This window comes from Harpia harpyja, chromosome 4, assembly GCF_026419915.1.
Source record: "Harpia harpyja isolate bHarHar1 chromosome 4, bHarHar1 primary haplotype, whole genome shotgun sequence".
Lineage (NCBI taxonomy): Eukaryota > Metazoa > Chordata > Aves > Accipitriformes > Accipitridae > Harpia > Harpia harpyja.
The window spans coordinates 64,885,509-64,901,433 of record NC_068943.1 but is presented as its reverse complement, the minus strand read 5'-3'; the positions used below and the strand labels follow the sequence as shown (position 1 = coordinate 64,901,433).

Here is a 15,925-nt window from a genome sequence, read left to right as displayed (position 1 = left end):
AGCAGGGATCAGACAAGTAAAAGAAGAAGCCCTTAAAGTCAGTCCATGGATTGCATTATTTAGTGGTTTTATCCCCTCGCTGTTTCAGATGGAGTTAACAGCTACACGCAGTCACCCAAAGGACCATTTGGATAACTGAAGCAAATGCTATTGTACAAAACCACACTACCCATGGTCTGCTGAACTTGGCTTGTTGCTAATGCAGAACAGCTTTACTGATCTAAGGTCTAATGGGAATCATAGATTTCTGTAGTTTCTGTAATCACAAACATTTCTAGAAGTACAGAAATGTGATCATCATCTTCCTCCTGCCAATGCAGGACAACTCCTTTCTGCATCCTTTTACCCATGTGTGTTTTATTTGTTGTTGATCACCATGCAGGAGTGGTAACAGACAGAACAGTTAAATGTGTAGCTAGGTGGTGTGTCAGATAATGTGGAAAGCTGAGCAGTTCAGGGTTGGTTGCAGCTCAGGGTCTAATGCTCACATTGCTTCTACCAGTGTCTAACACTGTCCAGGAATTCACAGAGTATATCTGGCATGGTAGAGACACATCGGGATGTCTAGGCATAGCTGCAGTACAAATAGGGAAGCTAATTCTAGTGCATAAGCAATTGCTCATTTTAGTAAATATTTAATAAAAAAAAATTAAAAATTAAGAATTTTTTTTAAAGTTACAGTTTTTCTCTCCCCACCACGCAGTGAAGGTTTTGGTCCTCCAGCCTCATACACTGTTTATGCAGGACCTGCTACAAGGAAGCCTGCAACTGAGATGGGGAGCCTGTCAATGGGCGGTTGGAAGGAGGAGAAGGGCAGTTATCTCCTCAAGTGGATCTGCCATTGATGGAGGAAGTTTTTAGCCCCCACTGAGTTCATCTCCTCCCCATTTCCTGCATCAGACATTCTTCCCCTGAATTTTGCCAAGTAACAGATCCACAGCTTGTAGATTGCATCTGAACTCAAGAGGCAGGTATCTCCCAGCATAGAGTTCATGGTTGGACACAGGGAGTAGGGCGAAAACCTTAACTAATGACAAAATGACAGAAAACTGTGTAGCACCAAGAGAAAAAATAGTCAGTAAAAAGGCTTCAAATATCCCTAAATGCAGGTAGACGATGCCCGCAGGGAACTGCTGTACAACATGGGAAATTGTAACAAGGCAAAAATCCTGAGCAATACCTCAGCAGCCCCTGTGGCAGGTACACCAAATCACATTCCCCTCACAGGAGGTTTTTTATGCTTCTCTCTACTGCCACAGCAGAGAACTCTGCAGCTTTACGTGCATGGTTTCCCGGCCGGGAGAGAAGCTTACAGCTCATGGTGGACCTATTTGTCCTGAACCAACTTCTTCCCAATCAATTTCATTGGCATTATGGGACTGTGCCAGTGTAGCAGAAGAGAACAGGCTCTTTACTTTTTCTGAAGCACATTGACCTCACCAAATCTACAGAATTAACCCACAGAACAAATCAATGGATGAAACTCCCAAATACTCATGCCTCCTCTTGCAAAAGCAAGTGACAGCACAATTTCAGAGGGAGTGCAATTCTGTTTACAGTTGAAAAGAGGCCAGCAAGGAAAGACTCAGCTATAGTCCAAGTCTAATGGACTTTATTTAAACGTACGCACTAGTCCTGGAACACAGCAACTCCTGTCACAACTGGTGTAACAAAAATGTCAGCTTTGGTGGATCATCTAATCTTTAGCTCACATATCAGACGGACCAAAAGCGAATAGAGCAGTTCACCCAAATCCTCACCAGTCTTTAAGAACGCAAGTTAGCAGAAACAAAGATTACTAAATTAGCCTGAAGGCTGTGGTCCAAAAAAAATCAACACTTCTGGCTTTCTTTTTTATCTGGCAATACTGCAATGTGAATGCCAGTTTAGGCATTGTCACATAAAATATGTGGATGGGGATGACTCAGAGCCAGGTAGCTCCTGCTGAAGCACCTCATGGGTTCCCTGCACCTACATCTGGATCAGATAGTGACACTGGATTTAAAATAATCCAAATTAGCTATGTCCATCTCGTTAGTACTCAGATGTTTACTCATTATTCTGACTGAAAAATGCAGAGCAACAGCACTGCAAATCTTTGGAAATGTGTCCGTGGGACTCTAGTTTTTTTGCTTCCTTTGGCTTTCCTTCTTTCTTGATAGCTTATAATACTTTTATATTATTACTCAAGCTTAGCATTTTAGTTAAAATGAGAGCAGTTTTCTGTGTGCATCTGCAAAAAAAAATTGATCTTGTGTGTCTCTACTGGCAGCCACCCACAGTCAGACTTCATGTGCCCTAATGCTGGAAATGCACTTACCTAAATTAGATATCTCATCGCAGCAGAGTGCACCGATAGCAAGGGCATATCAGTGCCGCCTGCACCCTGGGAATCAGCTGGCTACTCCTTATCTTGCAGGACATTGAATTTATGGCATTTTTTATTCGAAGGCTCAACTGTAAAGATGCCAGATTTGTTTGTCAAGTCAGCTCAAGAATAATGCTAAATCCTTGACATTCTCAAACAGGTTTGAAGGTTCGCTGTAGCAGAGCCGCTTTACAGAGTTCATTCTTTGTTACAGTCCTTACCTTTACATCTTCGTTTTCCCAGCCACTTTGGAGGCAATGAAAATAAGGCAGCCACCAACCTAATCCATTCCATACACTGAATTATTTTGCAAGCTCAGCGCTGTATTGCCTGCAGGAACTTGCTTCTTAAATAAATCTTCTGTTCTAAAAAAAACTGTTAGCAGATTTGAATTTTTCCTTTCAGAAATATAGAGGGAGCTGTGACTGAGGAAAAAAAAGTAAAAAAGGAACCATTTCTGCTCTGGTAATAGCCTGCCTGGATTGCACAGGTAAAATTTGTACCATTCCCCTGCCTCGCCGCGATGCCACCGAACGCCTGAGCTGACCTGTTACCCTTCGCAGGGAGGGGGCCGAATAAGCTGCGGTGTGCCAGCTCCCTCCAAGGTGCTTTAGGAAAGGGGCAAGCCCCCTGAACCCCCAGGAGGCCGCTCACCCATGCAGCATTAGTGGCAAGAGCTGCTCTCCGAAGCCTCTGCAGTTACAGCTGTGCTTGGTCGAGGCCACAGCCCCGGCGGCTGGTGGCCCTTCCCCGGTGGCACGGCTGTGCCACCCACCCCAATGGCACATGCTGAGCTGGCAAAAACTCCCTTCTCCTGCAGCAGGTGAGTTTATCATCGGTTGTCCTGCTGCAGCAATGTGAGTAAATAGATTTGGGGGTGGGGGGGTTTCCCTGACGTTGCTTTGCTGGAATTGTGAGCGTTAGCTCCTCAAGCACAGACCTCTGCTCGGTGGGATAGAGAAGTAATCCCAAACCCCGCTTCTAACCCTCTCCTTGGGCTGGGGAGGTGAAACACCAGCCACTACTGAGCCCCTAATGCAGCAAAATGCTTTCATTTACATTCATGTCCTACTGAATGAAGGCTTGGTCAAGGCACGAAATAAACCTATGCTTAAATGTTTTGGTACAAAAGCAAAGACTACCACATGTGAGCAACCGCAATGGCAATCGGGAAGGTGTTGCAGTGATTGCTCTATATTGCCACCTAGGAATCTGCGTTCACACAGCAGCCCAGGTCTTCAAGGTTCACCAATTTATGGGCCAGCACGTTGGATCTATGCAATGCACCTAGAGGAGCCCCACCAAAAAATAATCTCCACTTTCAACCCCTACTTTAAATGCAGGGCTGCAGTGAAGCCTCCTTGATGCTGAAGGCCTTACTCACTGTGCTTGTTCATGATGAATATAAATCAGTAATGAAGCTCAACCACAGAACAGCATGTCCGTGTCTTTGTCAAGGCGTGTGGGATCTGACACCTTTTGTCTGCTGGCTGCAGCTTTGATTTCCCTGAAGAGGGCTCACAGGGTGCGTGCCAGGCCCAGGACCGTGTTGTGCCCTACCTGACCAGCAACCGGTGGACAGGCAGAGGTGAAGTTTGCAGAAAGAGAATAAGAAAAGAGCGGTGCCAAACTGACACCAAAGCTCAGTCAAGACCCAAATTTGCAAGTTTTGAGGAAAGGCACTGAAGTAGGTAAAACTGGGGAAACTCTAAAGCTTGGAAAACAAATAACTAGAACTCTTCCTGCAAAATCCTCTGTCAAAAAGCCAGTTCTGGCTGTCATTCTCATCTTGCATGTCTTAAGGGAAAACAAGATAAACCAGAGAGAACAAATTTCATGTGACACATGCACATGAAACCACGACTACTCTTCGGTAGCTAGCTATTGCTTAGTATCTCTCATGAACTGTAGTGTTGAATACTTGGAGCAGTTGATTCTATAAAAGACCTTTATGAGTATATAAGTATACTTAATCATGGTTAAGTAGATCCTCTAAATGGAAAAGGAAACAGCACCGGTTGTATTGGAAGACAGAGCTGGATACAGCATGATTAGCCCTGTTTTGATCAAGCCACTGCAACATTTAAGTGATTCAGAAGAGTTCGGCACCCAGAAGGCACCCGAGGACATGACCAGATATTACAGACCATTCTGCTCATGCTTAACTGTTATTAATTTAAAAAAAAAAAAAAAAAAAGTTGAGCAATTTTGAAAGTCCAACCCTGTCTCAGGAATCCTTGAAATGTGCTGCTGACCTAGCAGAGATTCCTCTTTAGAGAGGAGCTCTTCACAGAGACCTGCACCCCAAATTTCCTAAGGTAAGCAATTTCTTCCATGACACCATGCAAATGCATCCTGGTCTCTTTTGTTTTAGAAAATATTTTAACTCCCAGGGCCAAAATCGTGTGACTGTGCACTGTTGGCTGTGTTATGTGTATCAGCCTTCTAGTGTTCAACAGATGTTCAGACCCAGCGGCCTGTCAGCCTCTATGCTTGAGGGAAATGCAATTTTTTTTCCCTGCAAAATTGTGATAAGGACATATTTAGCTGATTTTTGTATGCTTGTCGTAACATACATTGTTGGACATTTTCTGTGCCACTGAACTCACCCGAGAAGGCGCAATGACACAGGAAACCTCTTTCCCCTTCAGAGCCGGGGTGGGCTCATGGTGTGGTCATCAGAAGAGAAAATCTGCATTTTACCTTTTAATCAAGCATACACAGTTTGGAATTGGATAGACTACAAGGACAGATCTGCAGAGATACTCTGAAAACCAAAAATTCACCTAATAGAATTAAGCCAAATCAAGATGCAAGGAGTAATGGTGATATAGACAGCAGCCTGTAGCTGTTTTTTTTTACTGATGATACTCAGTATTTACAGCAGCCGGTAAACCTGACTGGTTTACTACCATGACCAGTTCCAGCTCTTTACTCTCTCTCATTTGACCCCCTCCCATGTCAGGTAAAAAACAGGCTGTGACCTTAGCAGTTAGTGCTTTTTTTCAGAGAAATCCTGAATTCTGTTAAAGAATTGTTGAAATCTGTCTCGTTTTGTCAGGAACAAAATCAATAGCACCTAATAAAAAAAAAAGGTGTAATTTTGAGAACAGTACTGCCAGTGCTTTGATTTGATAAAGGACAAACTTATCAACAAAATTAACGTGCCCAGAGCGGAATTTTTTACCTATGTCCAGTAAGAAAATAGAAACAGTAGATCTACCTGCCTGCCCCCAGCCAGGTCATTCACTCTGCCTCTCTCCTCATGTGTATCACTATTCCAGGGCCCCAAATTCAAGTGCATTCACTGCAAATTCACCACACTGTTTGGCCCTGGGTTTCTGACGCTGTCACTATTGCTTTCCTTGTAAGAACGGTGACAAGCTGAAATTTGGTGGAGGGGCTGGCTTCCAGCTCCCCAGGGATGTGGGTGTGGGAGAGGGATACGAACTGAAGCATTTTGCTTTTCTGCAAACTCTCATATTTTCCCCATCCATCCTAATCCGAATTCCATGTACCTCTTCGACCAGTGTTTTCATGCTCTCTTCCCAGGCTTTCATTTCTCCTATTCAAACACAATGTCTAGCCCTAAAGTGTGGCTGGCTTTCCTAGTCTCCACCTATAATAAAAATGAGCCTGGCTCATCAGCAATAATGATGGCAACCTCTTCTCAGGTTTATAGGTTTATTACTCAAAATGCTCTTACTGTGAAAAAATCTCCTTCTGGTTTTACGTGTATAATAAATATCCACACAGGCGGGCACGACCGGGAGATTTCGGTACTGGCTGGCTGGCAGCAAGGGCCTTCTCTCCTGCGTCCACCCTGCGCACATCCCAGCTCCGCAGGAAACTGGTACGCAGCCCTGGCCCAGCTCCTCAAGAAGCTGGTATGCAGCCACGGCTGAGCTATATAGGGAGCTGGTAAGCAGGGAGCTGGTGTGCAGAAATGTGCACGAAGGTAGCAAGAAGCAATCTGGACATACAAGATCCCACTAGTCCATCCCCTCCCTGCCCTTCTAGAAAACAAGAAAAAAATACGAACATGGCAGAAGCCTCTGTGGCAAGTCCTCCGCCACTGGCACGGGCTTTCAGGCTGGACACTGGAAACAAGATTTGGGAAATACAGCGGGAACAAGGGAAGAGAAAGGAGCGCATGTGGACGCTCATCAATTCCCGACAGGAGTGAGGTTGAAGTGAAAAGCTTCCTGATGACCTCCAACAAGCTACTGAAGCATGAATATAGCAGCTAATTGAGAGGCAGAGTTGATTGCCTGCACTGCACTTAAAGGCTTCAGGTTAAAAAAACACAGAAGAAACATCAAAGCAATATGTGAAATTATGCAGGACACAGGCAGAGAGGGCAAGGAGACGGGAATCTGTGGTGTTAAACCTTAACCATGACAAGCAGCAAAATGTTCAAGTGTTAATTTAGAGCCCAGAGCTGATGGGCTTGCACCTTTCTGTTTTCTGAAGCCTTTGCCTGCAGCAAACAGACATAATCAAATTACAGGAGGCTGTTAAGCACTGACAGTAAACTGTCCCCTGACATACACAGGGCTGTGGAGTATTGCTTAATAAACTGTAAAATATCTTTCACTCTCACCTGTTTTTTGGTAGGAAGTGATAGTAAATGCAGGATCAGTTTGTCAGTGATGTATGCAAATTTTTTACTTATCCTTAGAAATGTTAACTGTCCCTGCCTCCAAATACTCTGGCCTCTCTTTAATTTCTTTGAGAAAAGAATATGTTTTAGAAAAGATAGCCAGTGTGGCTGTCATTTTCCTGTTGCGTGTGTATTTGTATGCGTGTGTGTGCATGTGCGTGCGATATAGTAGTGCTAGAGCAGGTGTTGCTCAATGATGTGTTGACACTGAAATTAATGTTTATTCTCAAAGCAGTCATTGTGCATCAGGTTCATTCATTATCCTGGAAGAAGGACAGTTTCTTTCTCTAAACCATCCTGCAGGCACATTTGTGCAGAGCTCTAAGATGAATTCTGCAATAATCACCAACCCAGTTTCAGCCACGGGCATGTTATATACCTTTCATCCAAAGCAAACAGGTAAAAATTAATGCTTAAGTCATCTCCTAGGACTGCCATGTGAGACAGCTGGTAATACAAATACTTAACATTATAAAATAAAATCAATATTAAGTCCTTTAATAATGCAATGATTTTATAAATATTAATAACAAGCATCATCTTATTTGTATGTATTCTGAAGTTACAGCAGTTACACTAGCGACATTAAACCATCTTAAATATGTAAGCAAAGAAATCACTGCTGAGAACCACAGATACTTCAAGGGGTACAGAGGACTTGGCCACTTCGGATTCTTGTGTTCCTTTGTCTGTCCTCAGTCCCTCTGTCCATGACAGTATTTATAGTGTGCAGTCACATGCTGAGGAAACTTGGATGGTATAAAGGCACAAGAATAACTATAAATGAACGAAAAATGAGCACCCTGGAGCAGCAACAATAAGAAAACCAGAAGGCTTTTGGAAAGCAGTGCATTTTATTCCCACTCCTCGTTCTGCAGTCTTCCGCTGATGCTATTAAAATACCTCCGCACGAGGCAATATTTTTATTTTATTGTGCGACAGTCTCTTTTACTGAAAAAGTGGATTGCGTTTGCCAAACTCCCATTTTAATTTAGGGGAATTTACAGGTATAAACAGAATACAATATAATCACATTTCAACTATACATGCAAATGTACAACATTGTAACAGCAGCTTTTTTAACAGTCAAAACTGTTTGAATTTCCGCAAGTTTCTACTAATACTTCAACAACAGTAAGCGGCAAAACATTGAACTCTCCCAGGAAGAAGTCCTGCAACAAGAGTCCAGGGGGAGAGCTTTCTACAGCACGTGCCAAACACGGAGTGTACACTATGGGATCTAAGACTGGCATCCAGGTGGTAAAAAGATCCACATTTCTTGTGGACAGAAAACACTGAGCACAGTGAGGACAGATCAGAAATGTGGGTTTCTCTTCAGCCATCTGTACGATTACAATGCAGTTCAATATCGTAACAAGTTCAGTAATACAGGAACTGTAAGTCATAGGCACAAACAGCTTTAGGATGCATTTGAAAAACTAAAAAAAACCCTATTATATTAGCCTACAAACAATAAATAGTGCTTTTTTTGCAAAAGATGCTGTATGGACCTTGAGCAGAAAGTAAACATTGTATTTGGCATATAGCCAGAATCTCTTGATACTTACGAGCTATACATAACGTGTGATGTACAGATTTCAATGCCCCGTGCCCCAGCTCAGCAGCTCCAGGCTTTTAGCCTCAATGTCTTTATAGCTGTCTCTTTCAAAATTCCTGGGTGATGCCAGGTCACCCAACTTCTGCACTCACTCAGAAAACATACTGTCGCCCCTGACACCTCTGCCTGCATTTATTGACATAACTCTAAAGCTCCCTCAGAGATCAGTTTTGCCAATATTCCCCGCTGGGTAAATTGCTCGTTTCGGATTGCAGTGCCGAACGCGCTGCGAGGCTAATGCTGCCTCCTTGGCTTGAGAAGGCATTGGGCTAGGCTTAATGAGGGCTGTGGGAATAACTGATTTTCAGTTTGGTGGCTTAATAACTAATAATAATAACAACAACAACAATAAACAACTTGGTTCATTTTTTCAGGAGATGATAACAACTTGTTTCAGCCTGTGGTCAAGATGGCCTGATGGCTGGGGCACCCTTTTGGGATGAGGAAGACTCAGAGCCAAATCTCTTCACTGCCTAGCTCTCAGCAAAGGTTTGACCCGAGGACCCCCACCTACCGAAAGGGTATCTGCAGGCAAAGAAATACTCAAACATTTGTTTTCCCAGTCTTTCCTGTTAAACGTATGTGGTACAAAATATTAGCATGTTTAGTAGAGGCCCTGCCGGAGGACATGCTTCCCACTTCCCACAGGAGCGCTGGAGCGGCCGGGGTGGCAAGGCAGCTCTGACCCTCACAGCCCACGGGGACAGCCTGGGCACAGGGGAGCAGCTTCCACCAAAGCCGGACGTCTCGGTGCCGAGCGCACCGAGCATCCCAGCCCGGGAGCGCTCGGCCGTGGGATCTGCCGGAGCACACTGCAGCTCCCTGCCTGCCTGCCTGCCTGTGCTTTCTTCCACTGGACATCCCAGCGGGGGGCCAGCGAGGGCTGATAGGCACAAAGCCATGTCCTAACACGTTGCCAGGATATAGCAAACCTGTCCTGCAAAAGCACCCCTGGGAACCCTGGCAAGATGGTGTCCCCAGTTCTGCTATCAGCCTGTACTTCTGAGAGAGGGAGATGGAGAGGACACCTAGGTTCCAGCCCAGGCTCTGATTCACGCAGCTTTAGGGTACAAGGAGGGGATAGCACAAGGCACACACTTTCTCCCTAATTTTTTTATAGCCCTCCCAAATCCATACATACCAACATTTCCAAACTCTTTTATTTGGGTCAAGCTAATATTCCCAATGCTACATGTAGTTAAAGCTCATAGAAAAACATCCTCCTTTTGCTAACCAAAGCTTCTCAAAGGTTCAGATCTGGTTCTGCTCTCATGTGCACCACTGCAAGACAAAAGTACTTGTGCTGAAGACACAAACTACCCAATGTAAACCAGGTCCAAGGCCCAGCCTGGCCACAGAATCAGGGAGAGTTTCAATTCTTCAGTTAAGAGGGTGATTTTACACCAATATAATTGAAGTGGCACAACCTCTAGCCCCGTTGCAGTTGTACTGACACAGAGGAGCACATAAAAGTACAGTTAATAGGAGCTTATATATTGTAGGAATATATTTATATAGCGTACCTATAATTGGACGGATACAGATACGGCAGTGCATCAACAGAGCCTCCGAATGGTGTTAAAGTCACAAGGCTCCAGACACAAGCTAAGTTACAGGCCACCACCGTGTCACTGGCACTGCCGACTGACTCAGTGGTACTGATGTCCCTCATAGCCCAGGCTGCTGGGCAAGCACCCCGTGACCTGCCATTACCCAACTCTCTCTGTGTCCACAGCAGAGGACTCGGCACCTTTACCTGTGGTGGGTCTAAATGGATGTACTGAAAGCAGCTGAAAGCAAGCCCAAAGCATGAGCAGACTCGGACCTTTTGCTTTTTGACAATGAGGTAAAGTCATCCTACATGATTTGGATTTGTCAGCACTGATGTGGAAATGTATGCTCTGCCTTTCCCCCTGTACAGAGAACCACGTGTCTGTCCTCAAGCAAGCAGTTTTCAAACCTGCTTTTTAAGGGTTTGGTAGCTCTTCATTCTCTATCAAATAATCCTTCTTTATATAATTAGCACCCCTCACCAACCTCCATACTCCAAGATAGGCATCCTTCAGCGAGCTCCTGTTCACTTCTTGTGAGCCAGTGGCTTTTCCCTGGACCGCCGGTCCCTTGGCAGGTTTCTCAGCACCGTCCTTCTCTTCCTCTCTGACCTGGCTGTCCCCCGTGGCTGATGCTTCCACTGCTGCTTCCTCAGCCCCCTTCTCCTGGGTAATTGCCTCCATCGCAAACAGTGGTTGGTCCCCAGCCTGCCTTTTCCCCTCCTCTTCTCCAGCTTCTTTCTCCAGGTCCTCGTAATTGCCCTGCCGCCTGGTCTCAATGTACTTGGCCACGCAGTAAATGATAGACCCCAAGGTGTTGACCACAACACCGGCTATAAATAACTTTGTGGGCTCCACATCATTGAATGCCACCATGCCCACTGTGATGGTTGCTATGCTCTTCACCACCCCTACGAAGCTGGTGGTCACAGCTGAGTTAATGTAAGTGCAGTGAAGGGTGGTAAAGTTCATGGCACAGCTAATCAGGACGCAAGCGATAAAGATGCATACCATGGCAGGGTCCTTCCACCCCGGGAAGGACCAGACGTTGATGGAATCCATGCTGGCAAAGGAGCAGATGATGAGAAAAGGGGTGGCTGAAACAGCGATGGCATACTGAGCCGTCAGCGGTCCATATTCACTGTCTACACTGGTCTTCTGAATGAGCACCAGGTAGGCAGCGTGTATCAGCACGGCCAGCACGCCTGTCACATAGCCCATAGCATCACCGGTCAGGTCACCAGCTCCTGTCAGGAGAGTCACAGAAAGAAACCAGCATGGTTTTTGCATGTGAGACAGAAAGAGAGCCCTGTTTGGGGCTAGGGGGATATTTAGGAAATAGGCACCTGTGCCCTTTCTGTAACTCCTAAGATTCGTCATGCTTTTCCCAAGGCTGGACACACTTACCTCTCAACAGACATATCTTTTTTTTGTCTCTGTGTGTGTGTGTGTGTGTGCTGCAAACCTGTTGAACATTACCCACTCTGCCCCTAAATCCCACAGCCAAAATCAGATTGCGTTCTCTCTTTTGTGAAGACGCTACGGGAGACTTGCAGCTGAAATCGCACATACACACAGCAACGCTGGGCATCCTCTTGCGAGTGTGGGCACACGTCAGCTCCGGCTGGCGGGGCTGCCTGCCCTCCAGCCCCCCGGCCCTCCTTCTGCTCCCCAGAGCAATGCCAAGCCCTGAGAGCCTCCCTGCCGAGCCCCATCAGCTTCTTTGCAGCTTAAGGTACTCGCCATGTGTGTGTGCTCCATCCCCCGGGACAGCCCCCAACCCAGGAGTGTTGCCGGGCCACACAGAGCCAGCTTTGCCTCCCACCCCGCCTACACCTCGGCTGGAAATCAACACAGGTAGGGCCCCTGGCCCCGTGGGGTTGCAGCTGACCCCAAAGGTTGCGCCTACGCCTGTAGGATTGCACTTAACCCAGTAGGGCTGCGGTTGCCCCCAGAAGACTCCATCTACCCCTGTAAGGTTGCACCCACCCCCCATAAGACCACATCTCCCTCTATAGGGTTGCACCTTCCCTAACAGGGTTGCAGTAAGGTTGCACCTCTATCCGTAACCGACTCCCACAGGTTTGCAGGGTTTACGGGCTGCACCGCCTCCCGTAAGGCCGCAGCTATCTCCGTCAGGTTGCGCTCAGCCCTGTGAGGTCGCACCTGTCACAGAGGGGCTGCAGCCACCCCGCGAGGTCGCACCTGTCCCCGTAAGGTTGCGCCTGCCACAGCGGGGTTGCAGCTGCCTCCCCGCCCGGGGTTGCACACCGGCCCCCCGCCGTATCCTCGCACCTTTCCCCCGGGGTGCCGCTGCCCGCCCCGTACCGCCCCGAAGCCCAGGCGGAGCGGCGGGGGCTGCCGGGGCGGAGGCGGCGCGGCCGCCCGCCCCGTCGCATCGCGTCGCGTCGCGTCCCGTCCCGTCCCGTCCCTCCGGTGCGGCGGCGGTCGCACTCACCGGCCAGCGCGGCGCCGCAGGTGGTGATGAGGACGGCGACGAGGACGCCAGGCGAGGGCATGCCGTCGCGGAGCACCAGGGCGCCGGTGAGGAGGGTGACGAGGGGCAGGCAGCGCTTGAAGACGACGTACATGGGGAGGCTGAGGCCGCGCAGCGACCAGAGGGTGAGGGTGGACTGCAGCGTGGCCAGGGCGGCCACGGCGGCGAAGGGGCGCGCCAGGCGGGGCCCGAAGGGCGGCAGCGCCGCCAGCCCCCGCCGCCGCAGCGCCTCCAGTCCCAGCGCCGCCGCCGCGCTGCTGAGGCACTGCAGCAGCGTCAGGAAGGCGAAGTGGTAGCGGGCCAGCAGGAACTTCAGCAGGATGTTCAGCGAGCCCGAGCACAGCCCGTGCGCCACCGCCACCGCGACGCCCCGCGCCCGGCCCCGCCACCGGCCCATCCTCCCCGCGCACCGACCCGCCGACGGGGCCCGCGGCACTGCCGCCCGCCCGGCCACCCGCCGCGGCGGCGGCGGCGGCGGCTGCGGGGGGGAACGGGGACGGGCGGTGGCAGGGGGCGGGCGGAGGCAGGACGCGCTCCCGGCGGGGCGGCCGCCGCCTCCCCCGACGCGTGTCCCCCCCTCCCCGCGCCCCCGCCCCTCCCGTCCCCTCCCCGCCGCGTGTCCCCCCGCCATCCCCAACGCGTCTCCGCCGCCGCTTGCGGTGCGCCGCCCCCGATGTCCCCCCAGCTTCGCCCCGCCGTGTCCCCCGCAGCACCCCCCGCCTCAGCGGCGGCGGGAAGTCCCGTGTGTCCCCCCCGCCGCCGCCCGCCAGCCAGCCCTCCCCAGCCCGTCCGGGCGCAGGAGGGCTGGCGGGCGGCGGCAGCGCGCCCCGCTGTGCTTTCAGGCAGGGCGATAAGCGCGGGGCGGCCGCAGAACCACGGCCGCCACGAAGATAACGTGGGAGCCCCGCGGGAAACCTCACGTCTCCCGGAGCGGGGAGGTCAGCGCAAGTCCCCCCCCCCACGCGTGCACAAGCGGGGCGGTACCGCTTTTCTCTCCCCGAAAACATGAGTCCCCCCGGGAAAAAGCATCCATCAAGCCTACCGGCGGCATCCCTCCTGCAGCCACCCCCCCCCCCCCCCCCGCTTCCTCGTGTTGGGGTTCCGACCGCCCCCCCGGCTCGCCCTCCCGCTCGCCGAAGGGAGCCCCGTCCCTGGCGGGGAACAGCGGAGAGACGGGAGCCTCTGCTAAGAAAGCAGGGAGAACCTGTTTCGAGCAGGGGGACTTTTCAAGGAAAAGTCACTAAAAATTGGTAACCGCACAGAGCCTTCGAAAGTGATGTTTTAAAGCCTGGTAAAGTTTATTTAAACTAATCCCTTCTCTCGACTTGCCAGATGAAGGTTTTAGCAGGAGACTGCAATAGATCACCTCGACTCTAAGGGAAAAGCAAAAGCAGTTCTCCCGGACAGCCAGTCCTCTACCAGGCTCCTGCAGTGCCAGGCAACATAAGGGAATTTAAAAGTATAGTTTTTTTCGGAGCTGCCTTATAATCTTGAGCCTTCTTTTAACATCATACATGTTAGGTCTCTCTCATCAGCACTAAGACTACCTTTCACCCATCGATATGAGATTAGCAACGTTATTCTTTATTTTAAACAAAACCAGCCTCGCCCCTCTCCACAGGAACAGCATTAGAAACAACCAGCTTGGGGGAAAACAGCACGCTTGACACCCGAAGCTTGTTTTTGGAAGACTTACCATAAAAAAAGTGGACCAGATCCTGACAAGGATTGCCAGTTCTGGTGGGCTCACATGGAATTTAGCACAAGCACAGCATGCATTTCAGCAGTATGAAAAAGGCACAACTATTTTCTGTGAGATTTCTGCACAAAAATACATTTCAGTCTCAGTTCAGTTCATAGACCTCACTAGACATACCCAGCTTCCAAAGCCAGCTATACTTCTTCCCAACCATTACACTGGAAACTCTTGCACAGCTCGGTGTTTGGGTGAGACCTGTAGGATCACAGGAAAGAGGTGCTGATGCCAGCAGCTCTCAACAAGAGCAGGTCAGGCGTTAGGGCTGCCAGGCAAGCAAGTATGCATGAAATGACCACGCTAGTATGGAGGAGCGGCAGGGAAAACACACTGGACCCACAGCGCTGGGCTCTTGGTCTGAATCAAGAGAAGCCGTGTATGCCCAGGATTATTGCTGGGTGCAGCAAGGGGCTCTTGGTGGTCATGGGTATCAGTCGCACCAAAGGACGTGTTACAAATTTCTTGGGTTACAACTAGCAGTGGAGCTGGTACAGGCAGGGAAAAGAGGCAGGGCAAACGCTTATAAAATGAAACAACAGAGGTACGCATTAAGGTACAAGTGAAAACGTAAATTAGTAATGAGGGAAAGGAAACCATGGGTACCGTTGAAAATAAACAACAGAGGTAAACCACAAGAGAAATAATATTCTCTAAGCAAAAACTAAAGGAACTTCTTTTTTTCAGCCTGTGGGGTAAACACATGGATGGAGACAGAAGTGACTTTTGGAAATCTAACCTGCAGTCTGCTTCCAGAAGCCGGGAGCTGAGTGCAAGCCCACCTTGTACTTCAGTGCCATCAGCTGTGCTTGTGCAGGGGGGTAGCGGCCGCTGTAGAGTCTGCCTGTGACTAATGCAGACAGAGCAGTGCTTCCTTCTACTTTTTCACGTGTTCCTGGATAAATATTCTTTCTTACCAGAGGCTGTCTCCAGCTTGCCTGCCTTTTATTTTTCAATCTTCAATTTATTTATTTTTTTATCAAGCTACTGTTCTCACTCCCTCTTTCTTGCCTGGCATTTTCTCACCTTCCTTCCTTTCCCCATTCCCATTACAGAGCCTGATATTAATGCAAGAACAAGACTTGACTTTGTGAAGACCACTGTATACTCACCAGACTCAGAACTGCAGCCTCTCTTTTCCTCCTTCACCTCTTCTTCATCTTTACATAATCGATGGGAGGATTCTCCTGATTATCTATCATTTTAAATTGGCTTTTTCCCTTTTGACTTTAAGTGTTCCCTAATTGACTTCCACAACAGTTTATTTTCCGTTTTGTTCTCTCTCTGGTTCTTACCAAGGCAGTTGTATTTTCATCTTCTTTTTACATGCAAATCTTTAGTTTTAATAATATTTGAGTACTTACATTTCTATTGATTAAAAACTCCACTGATTGAAATATTAAAACACTGAAAAAAACCAAACAACCCAGGACTCTGTGTGTATGCCTCCTTTTAAAAGGTGAGAGTAATACCAAT

General features: G+C 48.6%; 1 protein-coding gene across 1 annotated transcript; it reads right to left on the bottom strand.

Annotated features, from left to right (window-relative positions):
* Positions 1–7,866: 7,866 nt before the first annotated feature.
* Positions 7,867–13,152, bottom strand: SLC35D3 (solute carrier family 35 member D3). The gene is made up of 2 exons (XM_052784472.1): positions 12,658–13,152; positions 7,867–11,446 (listed from the first exon to the last, which is right to left on the bottom strand). Exons 1-2 carry the CDS (start codon positions 13,091–13,093, stop codon positions 10,617–10,619), a joined length of 1,266 nt encoding a protein of 421 aa, XP_052640432.1. The 5' UTR covers positions 13,094–13,152; the 3' UTR covers positions 7,867–10,616.
* Between the last annotated feature and the right edge of the window lie 2,773 nt (positions 13,153–15,925).